At 35.8% G+C, this 9,938-nt stretch overlaps 1 protein-coding gene across 1 annotated transcript; it reads right to left on the bottom strand.

The window, feature by feature from the left end:
- Positions 1-3,154: 3,154 nt before the first annotated feature.
- On the bottom strand, positions 3,155-9,701 carry LOC141642454 (ATP-citrate synthase alpha chain protein 3). The gene is made up of 12 exons (XM_074451260.1): positions 9,353-9,701; positions 8,078-8,254; positions 7,646-7,807; positions 7,471-7,551; positions 7,138-7,189; positions 6,891-7,005; positions 6,729-6,810; positions 5,612-5,707; positions 4,961-5,062; positions 4,731-4,847; positions 4,414-4,530; positions 3,155-3,591 (listed from the first exon to the last, which is right to left on the bottom strand). The coding sequence occupies exons 1-12, from the start codon at positions 9,449-9,451 to the stop codon at positions 3,520-3,522; spliced, it is 1,272 nt and encodes a 423-aa protein (XP_074307361.1). The 5' UTR covers positions 9,452-9,701; the 3' UTR covers positions 3,155-3,519.
- Positions 9,702-9,938: the final 237 nt, after the last annotated feature.

Here is a 9,938-nt window from a genome sequence, read left to right as displayed (position 1 = left end):
ATTACAAATATAGAACATGCCTAAACCGAAACTTAAAATCAAGTCTTTGAAAGTGGCGACAGGTATGGAATGATGAGGAAGGAATGGTAAGGACAAAATAGGAGACCGCAATGTCGTCGTCCTTGGTGGTGCAACCATGGCAGTCGCGTAATTTTGACCCCACATGTTCATAATCAACAAGAAGATGAAAGATGGTTCCTTTTCAATGACTTGGCGGTTGGTTAAAAATCCTTGAGTTAGGAATAAAGGGTCGGAGATTATGGAGCACCAGCGTTTTGAGACGGTTTTGCAGCAAAGTGCAGTGAGATAACAAGGCAACCGGCATAAGATCTCTCGCAACATCTCATTGTTAAGATCATCAATCATCACCATTATATTGCTATCAAATTAATTTTGTCTAAAGGGATTAGTTTTCTTGGATGTAGATTGTAGATATACAAGACTGGGTTGAAACAGGTAGGGTTATATACTACTAGTACAAGATCAATCAACAGGTAGGGATTAGTTTTCTTTGATGTTAAGATTATTTGATTGTTATTTGATGATGATTTGGGTTTTTTGGGTTGAATTGATGAGTCTAATTTGGGTGTGATTTAGGAATGGGAATTGATGAAGAAGAGATGGGGATTACGGATTACCCAAGTGGAGAAGTCTCTCTAGGTTATTGTTAGAAAAATTCTTGTGTACTCGGGGACTCCATCTCCTCGTACCTAAGTATTTATAATATTCTCTTAACTAAATTTGGATAATACAAACACTTACCAAAAAAAAAAGAAAATAGGAAAGTTATTCTAAATAGAGGAAAAAAGGAAATATGGAAGTTTTTATTGAATAGAAGGGAGTATTTTATTTTGTGGATTGCTTTTAGACGTAAGGAGGACGATCCTCTCGGATGACACACGAATTTTTCTTGTTATTGAGAGAGACCACTTTATTCGTTTAAGTGTACAAATAGGATCCTACATCCTGTTGTACAGTAGCATTGTGCAACCAACAGGCCCATATACTATATATATCTATCTAAGCCCAATAAAAATAAAAATAAATCTTACGCATCTCCTTTTTCCCTAATTCTGATTTCTCTTCAGTCGACAAACCATCTTCCTTCCCTTCTCTAAATTTCTCTTAAACGACAGTCGACAAATCTCTCTTCTCCATAATTTTGATTCTAAAATGGTGAAAGGGAAGCAATTTACATCATCATTGAGGAAAAACGCATCTAACAATATTTCGTAAACGAGAAGCAATTTATATCATCATCAGGAAGGAAAAATGCATCTAACAATACTTTGAGGTAAATTTCTACAGCAATCATACGAACTATTATTAAAAGAATACGAACTAAAAAATACGAGCACCTAAGAATACGAGCTATTAAGATAAGAATATGAACTAATGTAAAAAGAATACGAGCTTAAAAGGATCGCGAACTTAAAAAGACGATCACATAAGCATACGAGCTATTAAGATAAGAATACGAGCTAAAGTAAAAAGAACACGAGCTTAAAAATACGAGCACATAAGAATACGAGCTATTAAGATAAGAATACGAGCTAATGTAAAAAGAATACGAGCTTAAAATGATCATGAGCTTTAAAATACGAGCACATAAGAATACGAGATATTCAGATAAGAATACGAGCTAATGTAAAAATAATACGAGCTTCAACTATTTTCATGCATTATAAATTTTGGATAAAAAAATTCCTTCAAGATGATGCTCAGTTCCGCATAATCAATTAATTATAAAAATTTAAGGGAGAAGATGATTCATTAACTGGATGATGGAGGAAGATGAAGAGAAGTTAGAAAAATATGGAAACAGTCAAAGAGAGAATGAGGATTAGATTGGAAATTGAATTACGTTGCCCTTTTTTTTGCAAAAATATTTGAAAAAGACTAAAATAACCTTGGATGTACAATGCTCATTGTACATCCAGTTGTATAGTCTTGGAACTGGTTTAAGTGCTCATGGATGGGTATCCGTCTAAGAGTGTAGACTAGCTGTTTTTTAAATCAAAGCGTCTTGCTTGTGACGGCACAAGGCCACAAATGTTACTACTTAGATAAAATATAACCACCTATAATCAAATTTTCTTATTAAAATGGTCACATTTTAATTTCGTCACAAATTGACGTGTTCACACCAGTCACAAATGAAAATTTGTGTTTTTTAATTGTTTCTTAACCTTTTCCTTTTCCTTTTCCTTTTCTTATATTTTTATTTTTTATTTTTTTATAACTACTGGAGTATGAGACTACGGGGTATCCCGTATCCTAATTCCTACCTCCTACCGGATACTATAATTTACCTTTCGAGTTGGAAATATTTCCCCCACTCCAATATAAATATTTACCTTTCGAGTTGGAAATATTGGTAAGCAATCAGCTTGAAAACTTGCGAAATTGAGAGTTCTTGTTCCGTGAAATATAAAGATGCTCTTGGTGTTTTTCTCTGCTATTGTGGGTGTAAATGATTTTTTTTTTTTGACAACAAGCAATGAATATCTTACATTATTTCAAATGTTACAATGTTGAGCATGGGTGTGCTGTCCCCTTGGGTTCGTGGTCGAGTTGGGCAATGCATGTCGTATTTCTTAGTCTGTTGGTCCTACGATCAAAGGGTTCAATCTCTAAGGTGTAGGAGTTTTATCTCCATCGGTGGCGGACTTCGTCGTCTTGCTTACCACATTGTCTTTCTACGATCTTTTCGCAAGAACGTAAGTACACCTTGCTTTTGTCGCTCTGCGGCTCGTATGTATCGGCGGTATTTGGAGGTCTTCCGTGTGTTTGAAGCTCGTTCTATGGCCCATGGCTCTTTCGCTTGCAATTATCATTATACCCTTCATGCTCTTCTAGCTGTTGTTATCGTTATTTATGTTTATGTTATCCTTAGGATTGGCTTGGTAGCACTAGATTTGGTGGTCTTGTTTCTGGTGCTACCTAGTCGAATAGCTTACATTGTAACATTTGAAATAATGTGCGTGAAAATGATTAGTAGCATATGGAGTACATTATTTCCGTCGTTAATAAACTTACGAATCAATCATAATTTTCCAAATGACCCATTTTAGGCTTGTCAATTGTAACCAGGAATAGAAGAGTTGTACATGTGAACCTTGTCGATTTCTAACCTCTTCATTCTTACTCAACATTAATGTAGATCTCAAGATCTTATTCATGAATCTGAGAAAGAAATAAGACGATTGAATGTTGGTTGATCAATTCTATGATTCAGAGTATCGATTCCTGTATTACACCTTCTAGTGTCATACTCAAAACCGTGATCGGATCAACTCATTTAAAAAATGGATTCAATACATTTCTTTGAACTTTCCAAGTCTGAAAAATCGCAAGTACAAACTCAAGAGTACTCCACATATTAATAGTATAAAGCGTTTGTGTTTTTTGTCGTCGATTTTTTGTCTAAGGTGTGGTGTCGTCCTCAGGATGATAACAAAGCTCTTTTACATTCTCAACATGCGTCCAGAGTGCAGATTTAGAGGATCGAAATGTTGGTTAATCTTTAGCCATAATACAGTCGATTGCTTGCTTGCAAATTCCGGTCATGGTAGCCTCAGGTCCATACACCTACAATACAAGCACAACAGCAACAACAATCAGAGTCTTGATTCCAAAATGATTTGGGGTCGGCTGACAGTACAAGCATTTGTTAGATAATGCAAATTGCCTAAACTATATAAAGATGAAGAAATTCAGTAACAGTATACCAATTCAATAAGTATGAGGAGTTGAGGCCTCCCTTGAAAACAAAATACAGCAGCAATCCAATGACAGCGACACTACCCCGATCAATATGATAACCATGACAGCTAAATGCGGCCACGTTATTAAGGCATAGAATCATACTACCCCGATGAAGATTATTTTGTTTTCAAAACAAGCCCTTGAACGGCCAAAACCTGTATCCTCATTTTGGACAGAGTTCCCGTGTCTAAGGCATAGAAACATACTGAATGCTATATTTTGGAGATATACGCGTCTCCAATGCATGAATTTGAGTCTCAGAAATGTTGGTTCTAACTAGCAAGTAGTCAGCACACTGCAAGAATTTTGATGTAGTCATACTTGGGTAGCCTGACCGCTCAATAATCCTTAAATGGCCAAATTTCTAGAGAAGAACAATGTAACTAATCGTGTTTAGTAGTAGTTAATGGCTCCCAGTTTTGGTTAAGTTGAAGTGTTAAAAACACATATAATTATACTTATGAGCAGAATATATATTAATTCACTGGCAGCACCACAGGAACGCAGATCTTTCACCGTCACTAAATAAACTTTTTTTTTTCAGTCAAAAAATGGAAGCAATAAACTTAGAAATCAGGTGGTATTCATATCTTAAACGACTGAAAACCTGAACTATAGTATATTAGGATAAAGTTCATGTCATACCTCAAGAGGGATTCCAAGCTCCTCTCCAAGTGCACGCATCTTTGCAAGACCTGTTTGATAGTTTGGACCTCCTCTTCGAACAAAGATATGCATTCTTGCAGATTTCAGTTTAGTTTCCTACCCAATGAGAGTTGTGGAAAAGTGAAGACAGCAATTTGTTAGGGAAGTAAGAATATATGAGAGTAAAAGCAAATTGCAAACCAATGAGCTTTGATATCACCACATTGCACACCGGTAAGTTATCAAGGACCTGCCAATCTAAACTATCCTTGACAGTTGACCCCCCAAAAAAGTGTTCATGTCAAAACTAGGATTACCTTTTCACGAAGAGCTCTGATGATCCCACTAAATGTGGCAGCAACATCAGTAAAGTTGGCAATCCCGCCTCCTATCAACAGGGCTCTTTTACGACCATCAGGGTTTGCAGTGGCACACTGCAAGATAGAGGGACCATGACTGAGATTTATGCAGCAATACATAGTAGTTTGACGACAGCCACCATTTTTCACTGTTTTAATAACCATAAATAGATGATTGAGGCGCTTACATCTATGACCACCCTAGCATATTGTAAGACCTCTTCTTCATTAGGGGCACCACTGTACTCAGCATAATTCCCAAGCTCTGATGCATAACCCAAATCTCCAACCTATAATATACAAGGTTTCATTAATTTTCAAGTCTCAAAGGTCGCAATTTATAGAAGACCTAACAGGAATAGTTATGTGAAACAACAAGCATAGAAGTTTACAGACTTTATACCGAGCTTTGACAGATAACCCAGTCTCCGGCTTAAAAATACGAGGTTTCATACCTTTTTAAGATTTGAAGGTCTAATTTTATAAGATCAACAACCAAGGGTATAAGCCGTATAACCAAGGGATTTTCTACATGTTTTCTACTGTCCCTATTTAACTTGGGTAATGTAACGTGACTAATTTGACATTGCATATTTGCATCGAAATATAAAGTTCAAAGTTGATATTGTTTGACCGCTAAACTCAAATAAGGACAATATAATAAGAGTAAAGTAGATCAAATGAGTAACATGACATGCCAGGAAAAGTTCTCCAATCCATTCATTTTGGACCCCTTGATAAGATTACAGGGCATGGGCATATTGAGATGACAGAGCATATAGAATAGTAAAGCAGTGCTTCACAGATACCACGACAGGTCAATTTAGAATGCGACTTACAGTGTCAGCATATATAACACTTGCGCCACCTCCAGCAACCATGGTCCAAATACGTCCTTTTGGGTTTAGAATGGTAAATTTCAAGGATGCACTTGTCTGCAAGGTAAAAGAAGGATCTTAGACTACAGCATATTTCAGGACACTCCATGCAAGGAATAGATATGATATTGCATGCACCGCAAGGAACATGCCATTTGCTTCTATTGACCATAAATCATAACCTCACAACAACCTAATAGCTTATAAGAAAGGGTTGACATTTATTTTGTCCTAAATATGTAAATTTAAATAAAATTCAATCAACTTCAATATTCAAAAAACTAGAAGTACTCTGCTAACAAGCAATTTTTCCGATGAATTGACACATGCGTGATCATAATTCTTCAAACGTGCGTCAGTATAGGGCACTGAACTACTAAAAATGCATTAAGATCCATCAAAACTAAGGGCTTTTGCTGGACTCAATACCAGAAATGGGGCACTTGCAAATCGATTGTATCCCTTATCCTTTTTCCTTATCAACATGAAACATGAGTTTTTTTTTTTTAAATAATCAAAATGCTTCGAAGGCATATAGAAAAAAAAAATTAAAATGGTTGGTTACTCCATGATTTATATATCAGACGTTCGGAGGCTACTAGCATTGGTTCAGAGTTCATGCAGATGTTGTTTGCAATTTTAAGAACTTGAGTAACAAGGTTAGAAAGCAAATTAGAAGTAATATTATTTTCTTTGTTAAAGCAGTGCCTCTTTCACCCTAATATGATGACTCATTAGTAATATGAACCCAATATACATACCTTTGAGACACATTTAAATCTAACTTAATAATATCATGCTTTATGTCTATAGGTCACAACCTATCAAGTATAAATACAAGGACAAATAAAACCCAACAACATTGCAGGATCAGTCAAGACCACCACTAAGCAACTTGATCACCAGGCTAAAGCCCTGTTATAATTTGAAGGCCATCAGCCATGATCTATAGAAAATTTAATCTCATAGCAGTAAGAATACGGCAAGGCAATACCGATTCAAACAATTACACGGGTCAATTTTGGATAAGAATCTACGATCTGACACCGTGGTACATTGCAGAAAATACTGAAGGTACCTTTTCATCCAAAGCATGAATAAAACCTTCTGTGGGACTCAAAACTCGACCAAAAGGTAATGGGAATTCTATGTTTCCCCACCTGTTAGATAAAAACAAAGGAAAATAGGTGAAAATATGCTCCAACTATGAATCTAGAAAATGCATTGACCGAAAATTTACTTGTTGAAATTCTTGAAAGCAGCTGTATCATCAAGTTCACCCCTCATGTCCAATGGATATGGCTCCCCATTCACCAAGGTAAATGGATTCATCTCCAGAAAACTGAAGTCCAAGTCTAAAACGTAGAAAATGCCACGTGAAATATAAAGTATATCAGAGCCATCAATGATTTAACTGGAAGAAATCATCATCTTACTTAATATCGCAATAAATAATTTGAAACTTTACATCTTTTAACAAAGCTTACCCAGAAAAACTGCAAAGACACCCTTGATGAAATCACCAATTTTGTCCCGTATCTGTGAGACAACAACAACAACAACAACAACATCAGAGCCTTAATCCCAAGAGAGTTGAAAAACATTAAAAGAAATACGCGAGCCGGTATTCATGCAAATCAAAGGCTGCCTAGCTAAACCAATCAAAACAAAAATAAGTTGGTAAAATTACCAACTTGTCGTTCACACTAGTATCCTCAGTACTACAAAACTTTACCTACCCTTTGTAACTTGGTGTACAAACTTCTTTCTCACAAAATGAAGTCTTTTGTGCATAACGTTTAACATGGGGTAAGAAGTACCTCTAAGGGAAGCGTGGCAATCAATGGAGCACAAGCCTCGGTGGTCAACGATTTCTCTGATGGTAGAAATATAGTCTTCACCTGTACAATTTGAAGGGGAAAAATTTCATATAACTTCCACTGAAGGGTGATTTGACTTAATAAGCAACACAAATTTACTCTTTTCCGGGCATACCTTGTCCCAGTTCTCCTCGATCTCAATACCACCACATTCTGAGAAGCTTATAGTGCAACCAAGCCTTTCAGATACAACCGAAAGATAAAACTCCTGCTCGTGCGGGACAAATGGTTCAACGATAAATGTCGTAACCGGTGCCTTACAACCTCCAATCTCAACCTGAAAGCAACAACAAAAACATGACATATTAATCATACTTGCATTAAATCAAGAATAACAACATTGACCTAGTGCCTTAAATGCTGATGTGATTGTAAGATAGGGGAGGGTTGGAATACACAACCTTACCCCTGTATAAGAAACACAAATAGGTGTTTGTCGATCACAAATTTGTGTCAAAGATAGCATCGAATGACTGGTACTTCACAACAAAAAGAAGTGCAAATTCTAAAACATTAAACTTTAAAGAATTTACATTGAGCTACCGACCTCCTTTCCTACTCGCTCTTTCACAAAGTCTGCAACTTGAGCTAAATCCAAATTCAAAGCCACAAGGCCACTCTTTCCACGCTTGCCAAACAGCATATCCGGTTTTACAACCAATCTTGATGAGGATAGCCATGTCTCTTCATTCACCAATTGAGTGAAGTCTGTTGATTCTGTTACCTGGATTATCATAAACAACATGCATATATAAAAATTAAAAGCATTTGTTTCCTCAAAAAAAATAAAAATTAAAAGCATTTACAGAGATTAAAATCTCGTTATGTTCAACAAAGACAATGTTTCATTTGCTCACATTTACTCCAAAACCAAGGCTAGCCACACAATTGGAAACCGCCAAGTCAAATTACACTAATATTTGTACAGATTTTCTAATTTTTCACTTGCACTCCAATGCTGCTCATGAGATTCCTACCAACAGCGCGTTGGGATTTGATTGAGGGTCCAAGGAACATTCTTGTATGAGATCAAATGTAATGTCGTTGGCTTAAACCATTAACCATTTCAAGCATATAGTAAAAAAAAAAACTACCCCTTTCTCTCTCTATGATACACCGGCCTATTTTTGAAGCTAATAACAGTCACTTGACTATATTTGGTTAAAATCAACATTTCAACACAATGTGCCTCTTGAGGCTCATAGATTTGCACCGTCAAGGCGTCAACAGACCCCCCACCTATGGCAGGATGAAATCCATGAGATTGGCGGTTAATGGAGATCTACTCGCTCAAATTTTGCCAGGAAAAACTCAAATGGACTGCAAGGAATTCAAACATTATCATGTCTGATTTGTGATTCTATATAAAAATAAAAGGTTGCGAACCCAAGATTTACAAAAACTTGACTAAAAATGATCATAACTCAAAGAAACTAACAACTAAGCATCATTTCTACAGCTCATTTGAACAATTCGAATAGGAGACCCGGAAAATGTTTCCATTATAGAGATTTGCATTCCATAACATCACTAACTTAATCACACCATTACCTTGATCAACTAATCATGCATTCATTGATCATATACAACTAAAATTTGATCTCACTAATCCAAATTATCCCACAATCATAAACCAACCAATAATCAAAGTAACAATCTTGCATCAAAATCAAGCAAAACCCAGATCAAATCTACAAAAATCTAAGCAACCCATCAATCCAAAAATAGTAACTACAAAAGGGTATCAAATTTTTGATCAATTAAGCAGAATTATGAACTTAAAAATGAGAAAATTACAAGAATTTTAAAGAAAGGAAAATACTTGAGCAGAACAAATGGGTAGATCAATGTTGGCAATACGTTTAAGATGTTGCTTAAGAATCCTTTTAGAATCATACTCTCTGATCTTCTTTCTTGCCATTTTTGCAAATCGAATTCTAAATTACAATTCACAGAGAAAAAAAATACAAAAATTGATTTACTTTTGGTCTCTAAGAAGAGGAAAGTTGGATACTATTTGTTGTAAAAGGGTAGTTGGGTGATGGCTTATGGCTTATGGGTACAGGCCTACAGGGTAAAAAATTGGTGGGGAAATCAGAAATGTATGAAAATGTGTTGGTTGGGTGAGATCAAGTTTGTTATTGGTACTTGGTAGATATAACAAATGGTTTAGACTTTTAGAGGGGGACATGCTTTCTATATAACACATGACTTAGGTAGATCTAATGAACTAGTGTTCATAGAAAGGAGAGATAATGTGTTCATAGGTAGATCTAATGAACTAGAGTAGTTTTCAAGTAGTACAACTTGGTTGGATTTGGTTGGAATGGTAGATCTATTATAATGTTATTACACCTAATTATACAGTTTATAGACTATACATCTGAGGTAGTACCTCTTATTGTTTA

Source organism: Silene latifolia, chromosome 2 (assembly GCF_048544455.1).
Source record: "Silene latifolia isolate original U9 population chromosome 2, ASM4854445v1, whole genome shotgun sequence".
Classification (NCBI taxonomy): Eukaryota; Viridiplantae; Streptophyta; class Magnoliopsida; order Caryophyllales; family Caryophyllaceae; genus Silene; species Silene latifolia.
Note: the sequence above shows the minus strand (reverse complement) of the source record. Positions and strands in the feature narration are given on the sequence as shown.

Coding starts and splice junctions, on each gene's coding strand:
- LOC141642454 (XM_074451260.1), bottom strand. CDS start 9,451: ATGGCAAGAAAGAAGATCAGAGAGTATGATTCTAAAAGGATTCTTAAG. Junction 7,808..8,077: donor AAGAGCGAGTAGGAAAGGAG/GTCGGTAGCTCA, acceptor TGTTGCTTTCAG/GTTGAGATTGGAGGTTGTAA. Junction 7,190..7,470: donor TTGCCACGCTTCCCTTAGAG/GTACTTCTTACC, acceptor GTTGTCTCACAG/ATACGGGACAAAATTGGTGA.